General features: G+C 48.8%; 1 protein-coding gene across 1 annotated transcript in view; it reads right to left on the minus strand.

Annotated features, from left to right (window-relative positions):
• Window positions 1-26,359, minus strand: part of LOC146869006 (adenylate kinase isoenzyme 5-like) — a 544,010-nt gene that overhangs the window by 227,323 nt on the left and 290,328 nt on the right. Inside the window, exon 5 of the mRNA XM_085625003.1 lies at window positions 14,714-14,827. Coding sequence (XP_085481129.1) covers window positions 14,714-14,827 — 114 coding nt within the window. The remainder of the gene's footprint in view (window positions 1-14,713; window positions 14,828-26,359) is intronic.

Below are 26,359 nucleotides of genomic sequence, written 5' to 3' on the forward strand. Positions count from 1 at the left end.
AGGGGCGTGGCCTATCTATGTAGGGGCGTGGCCTAAATAAAGATAACTAGTGTAGCAGTACCCCCTTCTCTGACAAGCCGTCAGCTCTAGGACTCCTCAGAGTGTCATCAGATTTCGGATTCTATTACAGGTCCGGAGGCTTCGGATTGAGCTTCTCTTTCTTTTATTTGCTACTCACAGCAGCCAAATAAAACTACATTTCCCATGATGCTCGTCCAAACATCACATTCTGTATAGCCCTATAAGAGCCACTGTATCCTGTTTCTCCTCCTCTTCCTTTGCTGCTCACTCAGAAAGTTAAGTGCTCAAGAATTGTACTATGTTTACTGTCTAATATTGATTGTTTCATTGATTTAATAGTGATTGTTTTATAACCATTATTGTGGGTAGTGCTTGCGCGTTTATCGAGCTGAGTTTACTGTTTTTTACTGTTTTACTTTTATGGGTGCGATATCGCGCTGTGTGCCCCTCCGTGCTTGGCTGCGGAGTGCTCTGACATCAGCGCTCGTATCGTGCTGTGTTTACCGAGCCTCCGGCAGTGTTTGAAGGCTCCTGCTGGGAGCGGTTTCAAAATTGAGGCGCTCCCAGCCGCGAGCAGCGAATCTCTTTGACGCCGGCGGCCCGATCGGGCTTCAATTAATTCCCGCTGGCCTCAAAGGGCCGCACTGCAGTCGGTAGCGATTTCCCTCAAGGTCAAGTGTTCAATTCCTGGTGTTTCAATGTCTCTGTTCTACGATTAAAGATGTCGGCAATATTAATTTTACGATAATGAGCTTACAATGAATCAACGTGGCCTAGTGGTTAAGGTCTCTGACTCCTGTTCCAGAGATTCAGGGTTTGAATCCAGGCTCTCCTGGTTGTACTTCAGAGTTCAAAAAATTGTCTTTAGATGTAATTTTGAATCTATGTCGAATTTTAGGCTTGTTATTTCTATAATGAATGTTTGTCACTATTCAATATTGCACTTGTTTGTGTGGACGCGTTAGCACTAGTAAGTTTGGCCCACCCGAACCCAGAATAAGCTCACTCCCGCGGGAACGGAGATGACGCGCTGCCACTTACTTGCTGCATAACTAATTGGGCATGCGCGCGCTCAGCATAAAAAAAACTTGGCCCGGCCGAGCACAGAATCAAAGCGCTCCCACAAAAAGCAGAGATACTGCGCTGTCGTTTGCAGCATTCCAAGTGAGTCACTGTGGCCCTGTGGTTACGGTCTGTGACTATTGCTCAAGAGGTTACGAGAGGCACTGTGGCCTAATGGTTAGGGTCTTAGAATTCTACTCTCAAGGTTAACTGTTTAAATTTCTGTGGTTTCTGAATTAACTTACTCGTGACACTTCCATATAGGTGTTTCAGTTCGCTGCGCGGTCTCGCGCTTGCCCGCCAAAGGCTTTCCCTAGTTGCCGAGTGCGGATATGGAGCCATACCGCTCTGATGTGCGTAGCCCAATTGGGCTACTTCTGAACGCTTTTGGCCTGCGCACGTCGCACGCGTCCCCTGTCTGCTCTGAGGTTCACAGTGCATGGTAATTTTACATGGAGCAGTTTTTTCCTTGTTTGCCTTCCCGGCTGCAACAATAGGCTGGCCCTTGGAGTGCGCACACACTCCTGGTATTTCAATATGGCTTGACGCCCTTGGGGCTGGAATAATTTGGACTACAGCATTGCTGAGGAGCTGCTACATTTTTTTTTCTTTCAATTCTCATGTGCACAGGGTTGGCTCCTCCTCTACTCCTACATAACGCTGTGCTTTGCACTACAATATTGAATACAGACACCCTTAGACACTGCAAGGGTGGGATATAAGGGGGATGTGTTCTATTCTAAGGGAGCGCACAAGTCTCCCAGGATAACTTTGTTGACGCTCGTGTTCCCCACGTCCTGGAGTCGCTCAACAGGGCCTCAGAAATGACAGTCCCGAGCTCGGGGTAGCAAGCCTTGATTGACACCCATCATCATTATTAAGTCATAAAATCCTTGGGCATGATTTTCTTCCCACCTCATTCAATCCGATGAATATTGGCCCGCGTGCGTTCGACGGGGCTTCGACAAAGACACTATAGATGGCACTTAGGGCACTGCGGTCCGATATTCCTGTTACGGTAGAGGAGTCGCCTGTCGTCGACGCCAACCTCTTTCTTTCTTACTAGTAGTAAAATAATCACAGACAGGGTTTACCCAGACCTGACAGGGATGCCAGGACACACTCCTAGTCATAGTCGGACACAAACAGCAATAGGCTTTTGTATAACGCCTTCTGCACCATCTCTCCCGAGAGACGCCAATCCTTTCATAAGGATGGCCAATTTTGGCGTCATGGATGCGCTGGCCTTGGGTGACGGATCCTCTTTGGAACAGTTTTGCTACTGGTTGCCCCTATAATATATAGACATGTTTACCTTTTTGGTCTTTCACGATGCCGGTCCTTTACGGACCGTTTCGGTATTCCTACTAGTATTATCAATTCCTTTCCCTTTTCCCAACATATTCAACTATTCTCTAGCACATAGCGTTCAGGAGGGCGTCCAGGTTTTGCCCCTTTTTTTCCCTTCCCATCGTTCGCTGCTGTTCCGATCGGAACGGATGGTTGGGGTACTTGATGATTTTTCTTCCGGGCTCCCTTCAGCTCTCTAGTGTTTCACCAAGTTGATGTGATAGGTAATTGTTCCCTCCATGGAACAGGGTATTCTCCCACTCAACTTTCCCACCGTCAGATCCCCTCTTCGGATTCCGTTTCTCCTTCGGGCATAAAATATGTGATGGTCCTTCCGGCTATAACTTCGATATACTTATATCTCTTGGATTAGACCTTTCCAGGATTATCTCGTTCAGCTAGGTCTTATACATTCCAAATTCAGGGTCCTCCAAAGGAGCCCATACCGATGTTATCCATGCAGACGGTTCCATTTCGGGCGATTGCCAGAGTAGTAGTGCGATTAGCATCGTTTATCAAACAGTCTTCCCTGTCTCTCCATTCATTTCGGGTCCTTTTTTCCCAATCAGGTCTCTTGACACATACTACTCGCCATGTGCAATATCTTGGCAGTGGGAGCTATCAACCAGCTAGAGAGTACGAGGTCCTCTTTCTAGTGGAGTTTGTGAAGGTCTTCTGCCATTCTGCCGGAGTTATCAGATTAGGTCATTGCAGAATTCACTCCATGACAGCAGAACAATCAGTGATTGTAAGCCTTATAGGGTTCTTGTTCAACAGACCTTTTAGCGGCAGATCTGACTCGTCAGTTGCAGGCACTTCAACTGTAGACCAGATCCATGGAAATAAAATGTTGTATGCCTTGTCCCACGACTGCCGGTGGGACGGAGCTATGCTTCCCTCCGTTTAATCCAATTTTTCGGAAAAGGGGACGCATATCATGTCAATTAGCATAAGCGATCATAGCAACTCTTGTATGGAAGTCTCCATCTTGTTTTTCCAGTGCTCCTTGTGGCGGGCTGCGACCCGCTTAGAGCGCTCCGAGACCCTTTACAATATTCCAGAGTCCTCATGCAGAAGCGCTCGCTGGTAAAGTGGGGCAGTTGTCTTTTGTGATAGACCAAGGAGCTGTAGCTCGAAGGTAAGTCTTGTACCTTTGGTGGCACAGAGCCCGGTTTCCAATCCTGCCAATGCTGTTACAATATCTCCAGGTGGTAAAAAAAAAATCCAATCAGTTATCTTTTATGATATAAAGGTTTTCCGGCAACAACGGAACTTGTCGGATTTACGGACACGCTGCTGGCGTTCATTAAACCTGGCCCTTTCACTCAAACATAATACTTCTCGACAGGGGAAGGCCAGGTTCGTTGGTAAGTACACAACGCGTCATTTCTATGGGAGCTGATTTTCCCTGCATAGTGAAGGTTTTATCAGAAATAATTTCATAGGGATTAGTGCAGTGTTCGCTTCGCAACGGCCATTTGGCCGTTTCTGCAGGTCATTCTCGGTTAAAGGCAAATTGGTGGACTTGCGCCGGTATTCTGGTAGTTATTGAAAGGTAATAGGGTAGCGGAAAACCCCAGACCAGAATACTCCTCTCTGTGGGATGTTCTCGTTTCCTTATTTGATAATGACCAAATAATACTATGTGGACAAGGAATCGATTATCGTCAAGCTGTTACGAGGCCTTTCTACATGTCAGTGTTGCTACGACATGAAAAGCCCTTGATTTTGCAGGTACAGTATCTTCTCCAGGAAGTTTCATTTACAAGTACTGTCAGGACTACAGCTTGTCAAGTCCTGTTATATACTGAGTTTTCCAACTAATGCAATTTATGTGTGGTTCCATGCCTTACGGCTTACACGAGAGGTACTCGGAATTTACGATCTGAGGTTTGATATAATTGTTGATCACATTACAGAAACCTTTTAAATATGTGTCTGTGGCTATGACAGCCAGGTGGTTGAAGGCAGTTATGCCAGAAGACGATATTCATACCAAATGTTTGGGGCACCGTCTGTTCATGGTGCCATAAGCTCTTATATATTGTATGATGATTTCCAATGTTCAGGACATTTCAAGATCTACTGTTTGATTTTTTCTCAGTTTCTGTTTAAACAGTTTATTATAAACCGGTGGTGATATGACTGTAGTTGTGTTTGATAAGCGTTAAACTAGCATAATCCGAAGCCTCCGGTCCTGTAATAGAATGAAAAGTTAGCTAGCATTTGCGCCAAGAATTTTCAATTCTATTAAGGTCTCGGAGGCGAGGATTATCCCACCTGGTTTTATTACAACGTTGGTAATAATTGCCCAACCATATGTATTGTTATTCTGTATAAGCAGAAGTTACGGGTTTTTCCCTCTCTCATCCTTTCAGGTTCTGGGAAAAAAGACGAAGCAGCAGTACTTCTGGCATAGAAGACATCAACTTTCCAGTTTGGTTATGGTTCTTCCACATTGGAGGATGATCTTTGGGTCTCATGTTCCTTATTTTGGACTGCAATTGTTAATGTTTTTTCACCGACAAGGTTTGAGCAAAGAAAGAGGAGGAGAAACAGGATACAGTGGCTCTTATAGGGCTGTACAGGATGTGATGTATGGACGAGCATCATGGGAAATGTAGTTTTATTTGCATACAAAACGTTTTTCATTGGCTACTGTGAGTAGCAAATGAAAGAAAGAGAAGCTTAATCCTCACCTCCGTGTCCTTAATAGAATTGAAAATTCTTGGCGCAAATGCTAGCTAATTTTTTATTCCCGGCTCAGGCTCGCTCTCCCCTCCTTATTACAGCAAGGCTATGTATGGATAACGCCATACACCCTCCCCAGTACCCAAGCACTGGTGTCGTCATCCCGGGAAATGCCCAGGGAAACACCTCCCGTATAGGGTGTCTTCACGTGAGACTGAGTGTGCTAGAAGCACTGCTCCCAGAAGGCAATGCAGCTTCACAGTGGTGAGTTTTAATAAAGCCACCACCCCGTCAAAACATGCCACAGAGTCCTCCTACAACGCGGCTCACCTGGCATGACGTCATGCCTTGACCTCCACTACTCAGGGGCCGATACCGATCCGAGTCGGAAGGGCACCGAACGTGATCCGGCCGGAAAAACTACGAGCCGTACGTGTGTTTTCTGGCCAACTCGTACAGCTGTACGAGCGAGCAAGCACGAAGCGAGCTACATGAAATTCACCGATCAAGTCGTTTCCGGGTCCGAACCGCTCCGTACGTCTCGGTCGTAAGCTAACCGTGGTGTGCAATGGATGCGATTCACGACTGAGCCAGTACGATGCACACGTCGGACAGCCTGTGCGAGCCGGAGTGTCCGGCTCGCAAATCGTCCGGGTGGTTGCCTTTGGGGGTCGGACCCCCTGTCACCCCCAGCCCTATGACTCGGACACAGGGGGAGACCCATGGGTCTCCCCAACACAGGCATGTACGGTGCGGATGGCACCGATGCGTACCCACTGTAGGGGGTGCACTTGTCCGTGACGTAGCAATTCAGTCAACGGGAGCCCATGTACGCGTCGTGCGACCGGCTCTCATCGAGTTCTATGGGAGTCTGACCAAACCGAGTCCAGCAGCATACGGTCGCATCATACTCGCTCGGTCGGACTGCAGGACTCCGGCTCGGTCGGAAAACACTCCGGATCCGGCTTGGTCGGAGTGCTTTCCGACCCAGATCGGAATCGGCACCTCAGTAGTGAGCAAAATGAGCATGCGCACATCGATGGCACATCGCTGTGCATGCTCTCACTGCAGTCCAAGAAAAAAAAACAGAAAAAGGACTACCTCTGCGAGGCCCGAAAATAGAGCCCGATAGAGACCCGTTTCGAGGCCCCCTGAAAATAACTGCCAGTGCTCAGACCCGGCCCACTTAAAGCCCTGGTCACACCAACTGCGGTGTCTACCAATGCCTCCTCGCACCGGTCCGGCACAGCGGGCTTAACCCTATAAGTGTTCCTACCGGTCTAAAATCTTACACGCAGAAGAGCAGAGGCCAAAACACCAATTAAAATACGCAAGAACCGAAAACGCCAAGACTGCTCACCTCAAACAACCAAACCGAAACTGCCTGTCTCTGCTCATTTTGCAGCGTGCCAAATGGCAACAAGCGTAGCGGCCAAAAGAGGACACCAGGTGTGCGGGAGCAGTACTTATACCTAACTCCCCGCCCAGGGGTCCCTTAGCACTAGGATGTATCGTGTGCCCTCATGTGGCACTAAGGCGGCTGCCCTCTTAGGAGGGTCCCCTGCGTGGACCGCGGGCAGCCACAATCTGTGTGGGAAAGCACTTCAGCGCCCCACTCAGGGGCAGTAGGTGCTGGGTAGAGCAGGCCAGGCCAGAGAGCCAATCTGCAGAAGAGGGGTAGAGATCCAGCGTGAGTGAAGCTGCGCACACCCTGCCTGATGTGACTTGCTATTTATGCAGGGAAGCGCTTCAGCACCCACTCAGGGGCAGTAGGCGCTATGCTGATGTCGCAGCGCTACAGAGATGGCTGCCACCATCCTCGTAATGCCGGTCCTTCATCCTGCAATGGCAGCAGCACAGTGGGTACCAAGAGAAGACCCTAGTAACATATCCAAAGTCTAAAATACATCAGCCAAGTGTGGGGGTGAGTTCATCTCAGGCAGCGCCTGAGCAGACTCTGAGCACAGAGTGCCTGCTCGATCCCTTGATCTGCCGAGGATCACACTCCTGCCTAAATCTGGGGGCCGCAGTAAACCCCGGGGGCTGCAGACAGTAGATTAGGCCTGCACAGGGATTACAATGTGTGCAGTAATAGATGTATCTGCACACTCTGTGGCAATTAAAGATGATGAAACATGCTGGGAAAAGTTGCCTTCCGAGTTCAGTAGACGCAGCGGGAAACTACGGGTTTTACCATCTAATCCCCTTTTGAAACTAAGAACTGGTGATGAAGCAGAAACAATCCAGGCGGTAAAGCCAAACTCAGGGGGTGCCCCATGCAGCCCCCGAACCAGGGTCTCGGTGCAGACACCGCCCTCTGTCCTATTAATACTCCGGGGAAGTTTCATTGTTCGGACGATATATTTATATTTTAAGCCTTTGCTACAATTAATTCTTACTATAGAGTACCCTTCTTAATTCTCACTATTTTTTCCACTGTGTGCCATAAGGGGTCCTGGCGCCTGCCTGTCTGTTAACACTTTGTGCACATTGCCACGGATGCCACTCCCAAAAGCTGCAGCCTTCGGAGACCATTGTCCAGGGTTGTCTGTGATGCAGCCAGACATATAGGTAGAGGTGCATTATAACCTCGCAGTAAATGCTAACTTTAAAACGGCTGCTTAGAAACATATCGTATTTGGTGTCAAACACCTTGGAATCATACCTTCACACCGGTACGGGTGTGGTAGCTATGATTACTCCCTTCTGCAGCAAGCTTCGTGGGGTCACTAGTCTAACCGGTGCCAGCCTTTTCGCCCCGGACAGCACAAAATGGATGTTGCCGACCAGAGACACATCTCTGCTCTCCTGCTGCTGAGCCAAGCTCGAGCAGGTGGAAGGCATGACAATAGGCATCCTGTCACAGGGAGGAGTGACCACATTGTGAGAAGTTGGCCTGGATCATGCTGTCTACTAGTTAAAGTGGGCACCCTGTACCAGTCCAAATGACCCTTATGGTGATTAGGTTAAAGATAACCTTTATTGAAAGCTATCCTAGTGGTAGCTGTGGAGAGCAGCCTTCAGGTTTCATCTTGAAGGAATGTAAAGCAGCTTGTTTTACCAGTTCAGAACCTCCTAAGTGACCAAATGAAAGGAGAACTACACACGTTTTATATGAAATATATGTATTTATTACTAAACACTCTCTACTACCCTCTTTATGAGATTACAGCACAAGATACACAATACTGAATCAATAGAACGACAGTAAATAGCACAATACACAGCGGGCTCCAGGGGGAGACCGAACCATATACTAAAAAAATGGTATAAGAACAACGACTTCACTAGACACAGTGCCCAGAGCACGTAGAATCGCTGGGACCCCAAGGAACCACCCAAAGGAGTGAGAAAGGGGACCCACGGAGGACGGGTGCAGTGTGGGAACACAGACGCGAGCTCCGTACAACTCTATGGGAAAGTCGCGGTTGGTAAATTACAGTTTAGGGACACTTCGGAGAGGACTGCAAGCAAACCCTTTGGAACATAGAAGGTTCTAAGGCCCGCACCCTTGTGAGTACAGAGGTACACGTGTTACCTATCCCAGGGGAGCCGGGTGCATAGGGGTCAAGTGGTGTCTGAAACCCTTGTCGTTTTCAATAGCGTGATGTGAGGAAGTGTTGCTGCCGGAAAGATGAAAAATGTCCAGTGGTATCCAAGCCTGGATCTGAGGTGAGAAGAACCTGAAAGCAGAGGGGACAGAGTCTGGGTCACTTCAGGGTGACCAGGGGCTCGATAGACGAATGCCCACCGATGTCGGGTGCTTCAGGTGAGAAGATAGGATGCTTGACTCGGCAGCCACTGGGACCAGGAGACGTCGACAATGACCAAAGCCCGGAGGTGAGCTGTCCCATTAAGGATGTCGAGTGCTGAGGGGTCAGTGTCCGGATTGAATACCAACAAGCCTTGGCAAAGGCAACCCACGCGGGCAGATAAAACAAGTTATGGTGAGGACCAGAAAGGTCCTGGGGACTCTCCAAGCTGAGGGGAGTCAGGGTACGTCTGGAGCAACCAGGGAAGCCCACGGATTTTCAAAGTGACCCTCACTAGGACCCACAGGCCAACGGACCAGGGATCGTGAAGGGACCTCGAACTGAATCACAAATCACCAGTCTACAGAGCACTTGTGGAGTGGAGGCTGGAGATCTTCGGTGGAAATACTGCTCAGGGTCGGGTTGCCCCGGTCCCCACGAGGGATACGGGTCTCAGGATTGCTGAGAGCGCTGATCAACCTCAGAGATGCTCGGGAACCCACCTCCTGTGTTGCAGATATCTTTGGAGTCCCCAGGAGCTCGGGAGATGCAAACCGGTCAGATGCGTTTAGGTGACTGCTGCTATAGAGGAGTAACTCCTTTACTCCAAGGGAGATTTTTCTGTCGTCCAACGAAGTGTAGACTGTCAAAGTACTTGGTTTCTGCTCGCAGAGTTTAGTCCAGGTAAAATCCAAAGTCCTGTAGTCAGGTTTCCTACTTTATACCCAAGGAAGGGGTTGGACTAACTCTGGGGACCCACCTAGGGGAGGGTCAGGACAGAGGGGTGGCTACACCCATGTCCATTGCGCCAGAGCAGGAGCAAATGGCTCCTGCAACTGGTTTGAGCTGGACTATGCACAGAGACACCCAGTGCAGAATTTCTGGCACTCTCAGAAGTGCACCCACCCAGCCCCAATACACTACAGCCCATCTGGGAGGTGGTCACACCTCCCTGTGACAAGAAACCTATTGTCAGGCCTTCCTCTGTTCGAGCTTGGCTCAGCAGCAGGAGGGCATACCCGTGTCTGTGGCTGGCAGCATCCATTTTGTGATGCCCAGGTCGAGAAAGGTGGTACCAGTTGTACCGGTGTTTCACATAAGTCTCTCTAGAAGGGTGGAATCATACCTCCCCCACCAGTTACTGGCAGGGAGGTATGATTCCAAGGTGTTTGACACCAAACATGACATGTTTCTAAGCAGCCGTTTTAAAGTTAGCATTTACCGCGAGGTTATAATGCACTTAAATATATATGGTTGGCTGCATCACAGACAACCCCGGAAAATAGGTTCCGAAGGCTGCAGAGGGGCTCTGCTCATGCAGGGGCACCCTCTCACATAAAACCCAGCACCCTGCCTTCAGGATTGATAACGCCTGCCATAGGGGTGACTGATAGGTGTATGTGTGTAGTGATTTAGAATATATATAGGTAACCTATACCTCAGTAAGGGGTGCATGCACCACCTTACACAGGCTGTAGTAGCAGACCTGTGGTGTCATTTTGAATGCTCTCTCAGGGGTGGCACAATACATGCTGCAGCCCCTGGCCGGCCTCTGGGGTACCCATGCCCTGGGTACATGGTGTACCATATACTAGGGACTGATAATGGTACCCCAGAATTCAATCTGGTGTGTACCTAAAGTACATGCAATCAATTTAGAGGAGAGAGCAGATAGACTGGGGTCCTGAATGGCAGGATCCCAGTCAGTCTAAGTCAAAAACAGTGATACATCAGCAAAAAGTGGGGGAACCATAAGAGGTAGATCCTACTTTCCTCCACACATACCAGACAGGGTTTACTGTTTTGGGGCTGGGTGGGTGCCCTCTGAGAGTGCCCGAAAGTCTGCACAGGGGGCACATTTGGTGTCCCTGTGCATTGTCCAGCTCAAACCAGTTCTGGGAGCAATTGGCTCCTGCTCTGGTGCAAAACTGGACAAAGGACATGGGTGTAGCCACCCCTCTGTCCTGCCCCTCCACTAAGAAGGTGCCTTGAATCTGTCCAACCCTCTCCCGTCGGTATAATAGGGCTTACCTGACTGTAGCTCTTTGGATTTCCTGTAGCCAAGGTTCTACTAAGAAGATACCACTGCTTCGACCGTCTGGACACTCTGGGCAACTGAAGAATCTCCCTTGGAGTGAAGGAGTCACTCCTCTGCCCTAGCAGGCACCTAAGTGCAACTGACCGGCTTGCTGCTCCTAAGCTCCTGCAGACTCTGAAGATTTCAGCAACACAGCAGGTGGGTTTCTGAAGGTCCCTGAGGTCGATCTGCCCCCTCATCGAGTTTGAGGCCAGTATCCCTCGTGGGGACTGCAGTACCCGACCCCATGTGCACCGCGTCTATTTGCAATTGCAATTGTTGGCAATACCCGAGCTTGTGCATTGGACTCCCTGTAGCCCTGACCCTGAGCAGTATTTGCACCAAAGAACTCCGGCCTCCTCACACCGAGTGCTCCGTGGGCTGGTACTTTACAAACTTGCTAGAGGTCCCCTTGCAACTCCTGGTCCTTCGGCCTGTGGGTCCTGGCAAGGGTCATCTTGTGTGTACTTGGGCTTACCTGGTTGCTCCAGATGTGCCCTGAATCCCATTGCTTGGTGAGTCCCCTGGACCTTGCTGGTCCACACCGCAACCTGTTTGTCCTTCCTGCATGGGTTGATTTGCCGAGGCTTGTTGGTGCTCCAGCCATACATCGACCCCTCAGCACTCAACATCCTTCGTGGGACAGCTCACCTCCGGCTCCTGATCGTCCTCGACGTCTGCTGGTCCTCGTGGCTGCAGAGACAAGCATCCTTTCTTTGCACCTGAAGCACCCGACATCGGTGGGCATTCGTATACCGAGCCCCTGGTCACCCTGAAGTGACCCAGACTCTGTCCCCTCTGCTTTCATATTCCTTCCATCTAGAATACTGGCTTTGATTCCACCTGACCCTTTTCACCTTCATGGCAGCAGTACTTCTTCACAAGTCTCCATTGAAAACGACGTCGGTTCCCAACACCATTCCAGACCTATGCACCCGGCTCCTCTGGGATAGATAACTCGGGTACTATGGAATCCACGGGTGGGGTGGCTCTAGAACTTCTTTTGTTCCAAAGGGTTTGCTTGAAGTCCTCCTAGAAGGGTTCTTAAACTTCAACTTTCCAACCGCGACTTTCCTATAGATTTGTACGGAGCACGCGCTCGTATTTCCTCACTGCACCCGTTCTCCATGGGCTCACTGTGTCCTCACCTTGGGTGGTTCCTTGGGGTCCCAGCTATTCTGCGTGCACTAGGCACTGTCTTTATTCAAGTCGTGATTGTTATACCACTATTTTTTAATATGGATTTTTCCCCCTGGAGCCCACTGTGTATTGTGCTACTTGCAACTGTTCTATTGATCTCGTATTGTGTGCTTTGTGTTCTATCCTCAGGTAGAGGATAGTAGAGAGTGTTATATTAATAAATACATATTTTTATATAACTACTGTGTGGTTCTCCTTCATTTAGTAATTCAGGAGGAGATCTTCTGGTAAAACAAGCTGCTTTACATTCCTTCAAGATAAAGCCTGAAGGCTGCTCTCCATAGCTACCACTAGGATAGCTTTCTAAAGGTTATCTTTGACCTCATACATCATAAGGGCCGTTTGGACTGGTACAAGGTGCCCACTTTAATTAGTGGACAACAGATACCAGGCCAACTTCTCACATACCTGAAGTCACTTTCTAACATAAAGGTGAACACACCTGAAGCCACTTTCTTACATAAAGGTGAACATACCCGAAGTCACTTTCTTACATAAAGGTAAACATACCTGAAGTCACTTTCTTACATAAAGGTGAACATACCCGAGGTCACTTTCTTACATAAAGGTAAACATACCCGAAGTCACCTGAAGTCACTTTCTTACATAAAGGTAAACATTCCTGAAGTTACTTTCTTACATAAAGGTGAACATACCCGAAGTCACTTTCTTACATAAAGGTAAACATACCTGAAGTCACTTTCTTACATAAAGGTAAACATACCCGAAGTCACCTGAAGTCACTTTCTTACATAAAGGTAAACATACCTGAAGTCACTTTCTTACATAAAGGTAAACATACCCGAAGTCACCTGAAGTCACTTTCTTACATAAAGGTGAACATACCCGAAGTCACTTTCTTACATAAAGGTAAACATACCTGAAGTCACTTTCTTACATAAAGGTGAACATACCCGAGGTCACTTTCTTACATAAAGGTAAACATACCCGAAGTCACCTGAAGTCACTTTCTTACATAAAGGTAAACATTCCTGAAGTTACTTTCTTACATAAAGGTGAACATACCCGAAGTCACTTTCTTACATAAAGGTAAACATACCTGAAGTCACTTTCTTACATAAAGGTAAACATACCTGAAGTCACTTTCTTACATAAAGGTACACATACCCGAAGTCACCTGAAGTCACTTTCTTACATAAAGGTAAACATACCTGAAGTCACTTTCTTATATAAAAGTGAACATACCTGAAGTCACTTTCTTACATAAAGGTGAACATACCCGAAGTCACTTTCTTACATAAAGGTAAACATACCTGAAGTCACTTTCTTACATAAAGGTAAACATACCTGAAGTCACTTTCTTACATAAAGGTAAACATACCCGAAGTCACCTGAAGTCACTTTCTTACATAAAGGTAAACATACCTAAAGTCACTTTCTTACATAAAGGTAAACAAACCCGAAGTCACCTGAAGTCACTTTCTTACATAAAGGTGAACATACCTGAAGTCACTTTCTTACATAAAAGTGAACATACCTGAATTCACTTTCTTACATAAAAGTGAACATACCTGAAGTCACTTTCTTACATAAAGGTAAACATACCTGAAGTCACTTTCTTACATAAAAGTGAACATACCTGTGCTTGGGTAACTCCCCTCTTCTGAGGTGCTGCAGCGGGACCTGTGATTAGTAACTCCCCCTCTTCTGAGGTGCTGCAGGGGGCCCTATGATCAGTAACTCCTCCTCTTCTGAGGCACTGCAGCGGGACCTGTGATTGGGTAACTCCCTCTCTTCTGAGGTGCTGCAGCGGGACCTGTGATTGGGTAACTCCTGCTCATCTGAGGCGCTGCAGCGGGACCTGTAATTGGGTAACTCCAGCTCATCTAAGCTGCTGCAGTGGGCCCTGTGATTAGGTAACTCCCTTCTTCTGAGGCACTGCAGCAGGCTCTGTGATTGGGTAACTCCTGCTCATCTGAGGTGCTGCAGCGGGCCCTGTGATTAGGTAACTCCCTTCTTCTGAGGCGCTGCAGCGGGCCCTGTGATTGGGTAACTCCTCCTTCTCTAAGGCGCTGCTGCGGGCCCTGTGATTGGGTAACTCCCCTCTTCTGAGGCGCTGCAGCGGGCCCTGTGATTGGATAACTCCCCTCTTCTGAGGCGCTGCAGCGGGCCCTGTGATTGATAAACTCCCCTCTTCTGATTCGCTGCAGTGGGCCCTGTGAATGGCTATGCCTCCTCACCTGCTCCTAGGAGGGCTTTGGGTTTACTCAAGTGAATCCTGCACTCCCTGCAGCCCATGGCCCCACTCCTCACTCCTAGGAGGGCATTGGGTTTACTCAATTGTACCTGGACTCCCTGCAGACCATGGCCCCATGCCTCACCTGCTCCTATGGGGGCATTAGGTTTACTTAAGTGAATCCTGCACTCCCTGAAGGCCGTGGCCTCACTCCTCACCTGCTCCTGGGAGGGCATTGGGTTTACTCAAGTGTACCTGCACTCCCTGCAGGCCATGGCCTCACTCCTCACCTGCTCCTGGGAGGGCATTGGGTTTACTCAAGTGAATTCTGTACCCCCTGCAGGCCATGGACCCACTCCTCACCTGCTCCTCGAAGGTGAAGGCCTGGCCTATCTCTCGGGGGAAACCATCCACGATGAAGCCAGGCGCATCACGATGCCGGATGAACTGTTGTTTCAGCTCCTCAATGGTTGTTTCCTGCAAGGAAAGAGAGCTCAAAGTCATCAGGACCCAACAACTGGATAAAGCACCTTAAACAACCACAGCCATACGTCACCTGGACACCCACTGCCCTGGACCGCCAGAACATCTGAGATTATCATGAGTTACTAGAAGCTTCTGTAGGAGAGGGAAGGTGCACCAAGAGTAGAGTCAATTTCATCCACGTTACTCCAAAGTTTTTTTTTATTATTGTGGATAGTAAAAGATGGACATCAGCCAACGTGTTTCGTTCCTGTGAGGGAACTTCATCAGGGCTTCAGTTGTATCGAGAAGAGTAGTATATCTGTGCTCGCATACAACAGCTCAAAGTAAAAAACCTCTCAATAAAGGTCGACAATAATCTGTAGGAGAGTAGGATCTGCTTCTTATAGGGAGTAACCATGCCAATGCAGATGGACTCTCTAGGTATTTCCACTTAGAACATGAAGACTCAACTGGTCAAGGTTAGTTTAATGTCCCTGCGTTTGGGGTGGGTGGTTGTGTAGAGAGTAGGATCTGCTTCTTATGGTTACCCCCACTTTTTGCTGATGTATCACTGTTTTCAACTTAGACTGACTGGGATCCTGCCATTCAGGACCCCAGTCTATCTGCTTTCTCCTCTAAATTGATTGCATGTACTTTAGGTACACTCCAGATTGGATTCTGGGGTACCCTTATCAGTCCCTAGTATATGGTACACCATGTATCCAGGGCATTGGTACCCCAGAGGCCAGCCAGGGGCTGCATCATGTATTGTGCCACCGCTGAGAGGTCATTCAAAATGACACCACAGGTCTGCTACTGCAGCCTGTGTAAGGTGGTGCATGCACCACTTACTTAGATATAGGCTACCGGTATATATTCTAAATCACTGCACATATAATCCTATCAGTCACCCTATGGCAGGCCTTATCAATACTGAAGGCAGGGTGCTGAGTTTTATGTGAGAGGGTGCCCATGCATGAGCAGAGCCCCTCTGCAGCCTTCGGAACCTACTTTCCGGCGTTGTCTGTGATGCAGCCAACCATATATATTTAAGTGCATTACAACCTCGCTGTAAATGCTAACTTTAAATCAGCTGCTTAGAAACATGCTGTGTTTGATGTCAAACACCTTGGAATCATAGCTCCCCCACCAGTAACTGGTGGGGGAGGTGTGATTCCACCCTTCTAGAGGGACTTATGTGAAACACCGGTGCACCAGCTTTTTGAACCAGGGCATCACAAAACGGATGCTGCCAGCCACAGACACAAGTCTGCCCTCCTGCTGCTGAGCCAACTTTGAGCAAAGGAAGGCCTGATAATAGGTTTCCTGTCACAGTTAGGGGTCCTTTTTGTCTAGTGAAGGGGGGATGGGATTTACCTCTCAAACCCCCTAAACAGAATATTGTGTACTATGTACTTGGTCTACGCTCCAGGATGGCTGAGTACATGAAGAAGGCAACTAAAAACCTTGAGGCTAGCCAGGAATTACAAAAGGCCTGGCATGACCAAAAGGCTGTACTGACTGTCTACCAGCCCGGACAGAAAGCGTGGGTGTTGGAGCCTTTGGCCCCAGCAGCCCTCCAAGCCAAGTGGAGTGGCCCCCATACAATCATTGAGCAGAAGTGAGAGGTTACCTACCTGGTGGACCTTGGAACTCCCTGGAGCCCTCATAGGGTGCTCCATGTGAACAGGCTCAAACCATATGTTGACAGGGCAGACCTGGGCTTGCTCATGGCTACTGATGAGGGACAGGAGGAGGAGAGTGACCCTCTCCCTGACCTGCTCTCACAGAACCCTGATGATGGATCAGTTGATGCTGTAGCCTTGGCAGGCAGCCTAACTGACCAGCAGAAAACTGATTGTAGACAAGTCCTAAATAATTTCAGACATATGTTTTCACTGACTCCAAGTCAGACTACCTGGTTGTAGGAGAGTAGGATCTGCTTCACATGGGTACCCCCACTTTTTGCTGGTGTTTCAATGTTTTTCGACCTTAGTCTGGCTGTGGCCCTGCTAATCAGGACCACAGCATAGCTGCTTCATCTCTAAAATAGTTTCCATGTACATTAGGTACATATCTAATTGGATTCTGGAGTGCCTTAGAAGCCCCTAGTATATGGTATACTATGTACCTAGGGCATAGCTACCTCAGAGGCCTACCAGGGGCTGCAGCATGTATTATGCCACCCCTGGGAAGCACTCCAAAATGACACTACAGGTTTGCTACTGCAACCTGGGTAAGGGTGTGGTTGCACCCCTTACTGTGGTATACGCTACCTATATCACTACCATTGCACACACGTATAAAACCTATAAGCCACTCCTATGGCAGGCCTTGACAATCCTGAAGGCAGAGTGCTTGGTTTTGTGTGAGAGGGTGCCCAAGCATGAGCTGAGCCCCTTTGCAGCATTTGGAAATACTTCCTTATGCCTGTTCTGTGATACAGCCATACCATATACTCTTAAGTGCATTATAACCTAGCGGTAAATGCTAACTTTGGGATGGCTGCATCAAAACATGTCGTGTTTGGGCTTTGGAATACTACCCCCCCCCCTCACCAGTTCTGGCGACGGGGGTAGTATTCCACCCTTCTAGAGGGAGAGACATATTCACACTGGCTAAACCCGGTTAAATCTTTCCAAAGCCCTGGCATCACAAAATGGATGCCACTGCCACAGACACGGGTCTGGCCTCCTGCTGCTGGGGGAAACTCCGGCAGGGGAGGCCTGGACAATAGGTTTCCTATCACAGGGAGGTGTAACCACCACCCCAGACAGGCAGATGTGTATTGGGACAGGGTGGGTGCATTCACAGAACGCTTTTGAGACACTGCCTGGGACACACAAGGTGTCCCTGTGCATATCCCAGTTCCAACCGGTTGCAGGGGCACTCAGCCCCTGCTCTGTCATGAAACTGGACAAAGGGTAAGGGGTGTAACCACCCCCACCCCAGGCCCATCCATAGGTGGGGCCTTAGAGTTAGTCCATACCCTAAACTTAGTATAAGTATAGGAACCCAGTCCCTAGGACTTTATATTACCCTGGACGAGCCTCTGAAACATATATCCTGGACCTTCAACTTTCTATCATGACTAGAAGACGGAGGAAATCTCCCTTGAGGTCAAGGAGTGACTCCCCTGCTTGGCAGGCACCAAAGAAGTGACTTACCGGTCTGCATTACTGAAGCTCCCACCAGACGCTGAAGTCTCTGCATCCCCAGAGGTAGATTTCCAGACTTCGCTGAGGCTACCCTGAGTCCACAGCAAAGCTGAGACCCGTGGCTATCGTGGGTAACGTGGAACCGTGACCCCTGGACACCGTGAACTTTTGCAGCAACAACACATTCCTGGTCATCCTCGAAGTTGTGCTTTGGGCGCCGAGTAGCCCCAGCCTTCAGCACTTCCTGCACCGAAGATTGTTGGCCTCCACTCCACGAGTGACCCATGGGCCAGCTCCAAGTGTGACCGCTTGAGGCTCCTTTGCGATCACTAACCCGTTGGCTATCAGGTCCCCACGAAGGCAATTCCACTTCTACTTGAGCTTTTATGGTTGCTCCAGACTTGCTGTTGCTGGGTGAGTCCATCAGACCTTGCTAGTCTGCACCGCAGTCCTTTCTCTGATTTCCTGAGACTTGCCGTTGCCAAGGCTTGTTGGGTCCTTCCTGGTTGCTGACACTGCAGCACTCGACAGGCTTTGTGGGACAGCTTGAATTCGGCTCGTGGACTTCGTTGACACCTCCTGGACCTCGTGGCTGAAGAGTCAAGACACCCATCAACTCACCTGAAGCACCCGACATCTGTGGGCATTGTTCCATCCTGCCCTAGGTCACTGGCAAGTGACCCAGACTCTGTCCCCTCTGCTTTCAGGTTCCTTACATACTAGACCCAGGCTTGGATCTCTCCGAACACTTCTCCTCTTCACGTCAGCAGCAGTTCTTTGCAGGCTTCCATTGGAATCGACTACGCGACCCGACACCAAAAGACACCTATGCACCCGGCTTCCCTGGGTGAGGTAACTCAAGTACTCTGGTACTCTCGAGGGTGCTAGTCCTAGAACTGTCTAACTCCAAAAGAGTTTGGTCCTAGTTCGATTAGAAGTGTCCCTAATCTTTAAAATTCCAACCGCGACATTCCCCATAGAAAGTAATAGGAACCCGCGGTTGTGTTTCCACACTGCATACGGCTCCCGTGGGTCCGCTGTGTCACTTCCTTGGGTGGTTCCTTGGGGTCCCAGCGATTCTAGAGGCTCTAGGCCTTGTGTCTAGTTCAGTCGTGGTTCTTATACCACTTTTTTGGTATATGGTTTGGTACGCCCCAAGGGCCCAAACGTGTATTTGTGCTTTTACTGATGCTTAAACACTTGTAACTGAAGTACTTCGAACTCCAGTCTCATAAAGAGACTAGAGGGGTGTGTATTATCTTAAATACATATATTTTGAATATATACCTGGTGTGGTTGTCTTTTCATTTGATCATTCAAGAGATTATAGACTGGTATAACAAGCTGCTTTACATTCCTTCAAGACTTAGCCTGAAGGCTGCTCTCCATAGCTACCACTAGGATAGCTTTCACATAAGGTTGTCTTTAACCTATCACCATAAGGGGTTGTTTGGACTGATACAAGGTGCCCACTAGAACTAGTGGACAGCATATATCAGGCCACCTTCTCACATTGGTGTGCAGCGTGTGGGATTCCAGCTTGCTATTATTTTACCAGATAATCTCAATTGAATTGAACAACTGAAAACCACTAAAGGTACCTGAGGTACATATAATATCAAGTTTAGCTAAAGTAAGTTCTACTGAACTTAGAGTTGTGTGTAAAGGGATAGCACACCCTTTCTACAACTCAAGAGAGTTTAGTAGGCCACACTAGTGTAGGTAGTGCAATACACCACACCACATTAGTAATGTCTAACCAGCCAGGAACCAGTGAGCTCCTTCCCTATGAATATGAGGATCTCACCTTTGTTCAGCTTAGGTCCCTGTGTACAATTAGGAAGCTGAAGACAGGCAAAAGCCCATCCACCCAGCATCTCATAAAGATACTGAAACTGGATGATATCACAAGTCCTAGTGGGCCTGTGGATGGAGGCAGTGTGGGTGGGGCAGCACCTGAGGGTGGGTCCAGGGGTGGAAACTCCCCTGTCCCTAACTCTGATGCTGACCAGACTGGTGACAATGACCAGACTCTGGTGGACACAGACCATCAGGATGAGGATGAGGATGATGACAATAATGCTCCCTCCTTTATTCCTCCAGGAAGAGATGGAATTAGGGCTAGAAGGGATAGATCTCTGTCAAGGGGATCTATCCAGTCTAACTCCTCTATAGGGACCTCTGTTTCTTCTCACAGAGGGAGGGAAACCTCCCAGGAGAGGAGAGAGAGACTGCTGAAGTATGAGCAAGGCAAGTTCAACCTCAGAAAGCAGCAGATGGCCTTAGATAGGGAAGCCCTGGAGCTCTACAGAGCTACTAAAAAGGAGGGACTAGAGCCCCTTGGTGGCAGCAATTTCCCTAGAGATAGGGAGAGGTCTTATGACCATAGAAACCTAAGTAAGATTATCCCTCCCTACCAGAGTGGGGATGACATCCACAAATGGTTAACTGTCTTGGAGAGGGCCTGTAAAGTACAGAGGGTCCCTCAAGGGCAGTGGGCAGCAATCTTATGGCTCTCCTTTGCAGACAAAGGTAGAGATAAGCTCCTCACTGTAAGAGAAGAGGATGCTGATGATTACCAGGTCTTGAAAAGTGCTCTGATAGATGGGTTTGGCCTAACCACTGAACAATACAGGTTAAAGTTCAGAGACACCCAAAAAGCACAAAATCAAGACTGGGTTGACTTTGTTGACTGTGCTGCTAAGGCTCTGGAAGGTTGGTTATTGGGCAGTAAAGTATGTGACTTCAAAGTATTGTACAATCTGATAATGAGGGGGCAGATTCTTAATAACTGTCAAAATCAGCTGTTGCACCACTACCTGGTAGACTCTGATCTGCCCTCTCCCTAAGAATTGGGAAAGAAGGCAGACAAATGGGTCAGAACCAGGGTGAGGCAGAAGGTACGGAACCAAGGTGGTGACCCAAAGAAGCAGGATTCTAAGAACTCTGACAAGGGTGGGGACAAGGGTAAAGACCAGAAGTTTTCTCAAGGGCCCCAAAAATCTTCTTCAGGGGGTGATTCACAGTCAGGAAAGGGAAAAGGCCAAAAGAAGCCCTGGTGCAAAATCTGTAAGCAGAAAACTCACTGGACTAGTGACTGCCCCAAGGCTAAAGAAAATACTCCAACCACCACCAATGCCCCTAAGGCACCTGTTCCCCCTAGTACAGTTGCAATTGATGGTGGGAATACACAGAATAAGGGTGTAGTAGGGTTGACCCTGGGTTTTGAGATGGACTCTGGCCTAATCAAAGTACCAACTCAGGCTGTGCTTGTCAGTGATGGGGGCATGGATATGTCCCCCTTTGTGAGCCCCAGTAACCTGGGCAAATACAGACAGTAGCCTTTAATTAATGGAGTAGAAGTTTGGGCATTCAGGGACACAGGAGCAAGTGTCACAATGGTGACAAAAGATCTTGTGGACCCTGGGCAGATTATACTTGGTGAAATGTACCAAGTGACCGATGCTAGCAATGTCAGAACAGACCATTCTCTGGCAGTTGTTAACTTTTCCTGGGGAGGGATAACTGGCCTTAAGAAGGTTGTGGTAAGTGCAGACCTACCAGTCCAGTGCTTGCTTGGCAATGATCTGGAAACTTCAGCTTGGGCTGAAGTGGAACTCAGGACTCATGCAGAAATGTTAGGGATCCCTGCACATGTCTTTGCTATGACCAGGTCACAGGCTAAAATGTCAAAAGCTGGACAGGCCCTGGATTCTGGAATAATGGACCCGGTGCCTCACAAGAGGAGGAGCAGTAGGGTTAAGGCAGAGCCTTCCCACCGGTCTCAGGATATTGATCAGTCTCCTCAGGGAGATGATCTTGAGCCTGCAGAAGGAACTGTCCCAGAGGAGCTTGAACCTGACCAGGTTGAGTTCTTGGGGACAGGGGGCCCTTCCAGGTCTGACCTGAGCCAGGAGCAGAAAACCTGCCCCTCTCTTGAAACCCTCAGACAGCAAGCCGCTGATGAGGCTGCTGGGAATGCTAGTGGCACCCATAGAGGTTATTGGGATGATGGACTCCTATACTCAGAGAGTAGAGACCCCAAGCCTGGTGCATCCAGGAGGTTGGTTATACCTCTGAGGTTTAGGGGTTTCCTATTGACACTAGCCCATGATATTCCACTAGCAGGACACTTTGGCCAGAACAAGACTTGGGACAGAATTGTTCCTCACTTTCACTGGCCCCACATGTCTGAAGACACAAAGGAGTTTTGTCGCTCCTGTGTAACCTGCCAAGCCAGTGGCAAAGCAGGTGGTACTACAAAGGCCCCCCTGATACCACTACCTGTGGTGGGGGTTCCCTTTGAGAGGGTTGGGATTGACATTGTTGGTCCCATGGATCCTCAAACAGCATCTGGGCACAGGTTTATACTCGTGGTGGTGGATCATGCCACCAGGTATCCAGAAGCAATTCCCATAAGGACCACTACAGCACCTGTAGTGGCTAGAGCTCTCTTGAGTGTGTTCTCAAGAGTAGGTTTTCCTAAGGAGGTTGTATCTGACAGAGATGCAAACCTTATGTCAAGTTACTTAACTGCTATGTGGAAGGAGTGTGGAGTGAACTACAAGTTCACCACACCCTATCACCCACAATGCAATGGTTTAGTTGAAAGGTTCAACAAAACCTTAAACGGCATGATCAAAGGACTCCCAGAGAAGCTTAGGCGGAAATGGGACCTTCTCTTGCCCTGCCTTTTATTTGCATACAGGGAGGTGCCTCAGAAGGGGGTTGGCTACAGCCCATTTGAACTACTGTTTGGTCACCCTGTCAGGGGTCCATTGTGTTTGGTGAAGGAAGGATGGGAGTTGCCTCTCAAGCCCCCAAAGAAAGACATAGTGACTATGTACTTGGTCTCTGCTCCCGGATGGCTGAGTATATGAAAAAGTCAAACAAAAACCTTGAAGCTAGCCAGAAACTGCAAAAAGCCTGGCATGACCAAAAGGCTGGACAGAAAGTGTGGGTGTTGGAGCCTGTGGCTCCAGCAGCTCTCCAGGACAAGTGGAGTGGTCCCAACACTATTGTTGAACAGCAAGGGGAGGTTACCTACTTGGTAGACCTTGGAACCCCTAGGAGTCCCCATAGGGTTCTCCATGTCAACAGTCTGAAGCCATATGTGGACAGGGCTGACATGGGCTTGCTCATGGCAACTGATGAGGGACAGGAGGAAGAGAGTGACCCACTCCCTGACCTCCTCTCACAGAACCCTGATGATGGGTCAGTAGATGGTGTAACTTTGGCAGGCAGCCTCACTGAAAGCAGCAAACTGATTGCAGACATGTTCTCAATCAATACAGACATATGTTTTCACTGACTCCAAGTCACACCACCTGCTGCACTCATGAAGTGGGCACTGGGGACAGTCTGCCTATTAAAAATAAGATTTATAGGCAACCTAACCATGTCAGGGACTGTATCAGGACAGAAGTCTAGAAAATGTTGGATCTGGGTGTGATTGAGCCCTCAGATAGCCCTTGGGCTAGTCCAGTGGTCCTTGTGCCAAAACCTCACAGCAGTGGTGGAAAAAGAGAGATGAGGTTTTGTGTGAACTACAGAGGCCTCAATGCAGTCACTAGGAATGATGCCCATCCAATACCAAGGGCAGATGAGCTTATAGATACTTTGGCCTCAGCCACGTTTCTGAGCACATTTGACTTGACAGCTGGCTACTGGCAAATCAGACTAGCTGATGATGCAAAGCCAAAAACAGCATTTTCTACCCCTAGTGGGCATTATCAATTTGTGGTGATGCCCTTTGGTTTGAAGAATGCACCTGCCACTTTCCAAATGTTTGTGAATACAGTTCTCAAAGGCCTGGAAGGCTATAGTGCAGCATATCTAGATGATATTGCTGTCTTTAGCTCCACCTGGGAGGATCACCTGGTCCACCTAAGGAATGTTTTGGAGGCCCTGCAAAAAGCAGGCCTAACTATCAAGGCTACTAAGTGCCAGATAGGGCAGAGTCAGGTTGTGTACCTGGGCCACCTTGTAGGTGGAGACCAGGTTCAAGCAGTGGAGAGCAAGATCCAGACCATAACGGAATGGACTGCTCCAACTACCCAGATTCAGGTGAGAGCCTTCTTAGGCCTGACTGGGTACTATAGGAGATTTGTCAAAGGGTATGGATCAATAGTGACACCCTTGAATGACTTAACTTCTAAGAAACTGACCAAAAAGGTTCAGTGGACAGCTAGCTGTCAAAAGGCATTTGATGACCTGAAGCAGGCCATGTGTACTGCTCCCTTTCTGCAGAGTCCTGACTACTCCAAAAAGTTAATTGTTCAAACTGATGCATCTGAATTGGGGGTTGGGGCTGTACTGTCACAATTGAATGAAGAATGTCAGGATCAGCCAGTAGCTTTCATAAGCAGAAGGCTGACCCCTTGAGAGAAACGTTGGTCAGCCATTGAGAGGGAGGCCTTTGCTGTGGTTGGGCTCTGAAGAAGTTGAGGCCATACTTGTTTGGTACTCACTTCCTTGTTTAGACAGACCATAAGCCTCTCTTATGGCTAAAACAAATGAAGGGTGAAAATCTCAAACTGCTTAGGTGGTCCATTTCCCTACAGGGGATGGACTTTACAGTGGAACACAGACCTGGGAGTAACCATGCCAATGCAGATGGACTCTCTAGGTATTTCCACTTAGAACATGAAGACTCAACTGGTCAAGGTTAGTTTAATGTCCCTGCGTTTGGGGTGGGTAGTTGTGTAGAAGTAGGATCTGCTTCTTATGGTTACCCTCACTTTTTGCTGATATATCACTGTTTTCGACTTAGACTGACTGGGATCCTGCTATTCAGGACCCCAGTCTATCTGCTTTCACCTCTAAATTGAATGCATGTACTTTAGGTATACACCAGATTGGATTCTGGGGTACCCTTATCAGTCCCTAGAATATTGAACACCATGTACCCAGGGCATAAGTACCCCAGAGGCCTCCCAGGGGCTGCAGCATGATTTGTGCCACCCCTGAGAGGCCATTCAAAATGACACCACAGGACTGCTACTGCAGCCTGTGTAAGGTGGTGTATGCACCCCTTACTGAGGTATAGATTACCTATATCTATTCTAAATCACTGCACATATAAACCTGTCAGTCACCCCTATGGCAGGCCTTATCAATCCTGAAGGCAGGGTGCTGGGTTTTATGTCAGAGGGTGCCTCTGCATGAGCGGAGCCCATCTGCAGCCTTCGGAACCTATTTTCCGGGGTTGTCTGTGATGCAGCCCACCATATATATTTAAGTGCATTATAACCTCGTGGTAAATGCTAACTTTAAAACGGCTGCTTAGAAACATGTCGTGTTTGATGTTAAACACCTTGGAATCATACCTCCCCGCCAGTTACTGGCGGGGGATGTATGATTCCACCCTTCTAGTGGGACTTTTGTGAAACACCGATACACCCCGTACCAGCATTCGCGACCTGGGCATCACAAAATGGATGTTGCCAGCCACAGACACGAGTCTGCCCTCCTGCTGCTGAGCCAAGCTCGAGCAGAGGAAGGCCTGATAATAGGAACATAGAAGTTTCTAAGGCCAGCACCCTTGTGAGTACTGAGGCACCCCCGTTACCTACCCCAGAGGAGCCGGGTGCATAGGGGTCAAGTGGTGTCGGAAACCCTCGTCGTTTTCAATGGTGTGATGCGAAGAAGTGCTGCTGCCTGGAAGATGAAAAGTGTCTGGTGGAATCCAAGCCTGGATCCGAGGTGAGAAGAACCTGAAAACAGAGGGGACAGAGTCTGGGTCACTTCAGGGTGACCAGGGGCTCGATAGACGAATGCCCACCAATGTCGGGTGCTTCAGGTGTGAAGATAGGATGCTTGACTCTGCAGCCATGGGGACCAGGAGATGTCGATGATGACCAAAGTCCGAAGATGAGCTGTCCCACGAAGGATGTCGAGTACTGAGGGGTCAGTGTCTGGATGGAACACCAAAAAGCCTTGGCAAATACAACGCACATGGGCAGAGGAAACAGGTTACGGTGAGGACCAGCAAGGTCCTGGGGACTCTCCAAGCTATGGGGAGTCAGGCCATGTCTACAGCAACCAGGGAAGTCCAAGGAAAATCAAAGTGACCCTCACCAGGACCCACAGGCCAACGGACCAGGGATCGCGAAGGGACCTCAAGCGGAATCACAAACCACCAGCCCACAGAGCACTTGCGGAGTGGAGGCCGGAGATCTTCGGTGGAAATACTGCTCGGGGTCGGGACTACACGTAGTCCAAAGCACAGCTGCAGGACTTGTCCAAAAGTATATGTTGCTGCAAAAGTACACGGTGAACAGGGGTTCGGGTTGCACGGTCCCCACGAGGGAAACTAGTCTCAGGATTGTAGTCAGGTTTCCTACTTTATAACCGAGGATGGTGTTAAACATACTCTGGGGACCCA

The sequence above is a fragment of the Triturus cristatus genome, chromosome 1_2 (genome assembly GCF_964204655.1).
Source record: "Triturus cristatus chromosome 1_2, aTriCri1.1, whole genome shotgun sequence".
NCBI lineage: Eukaryota > Metazoa > Chordata > Amphibia > Caudata > Salamandridae > Triturus > Triturus cristatus.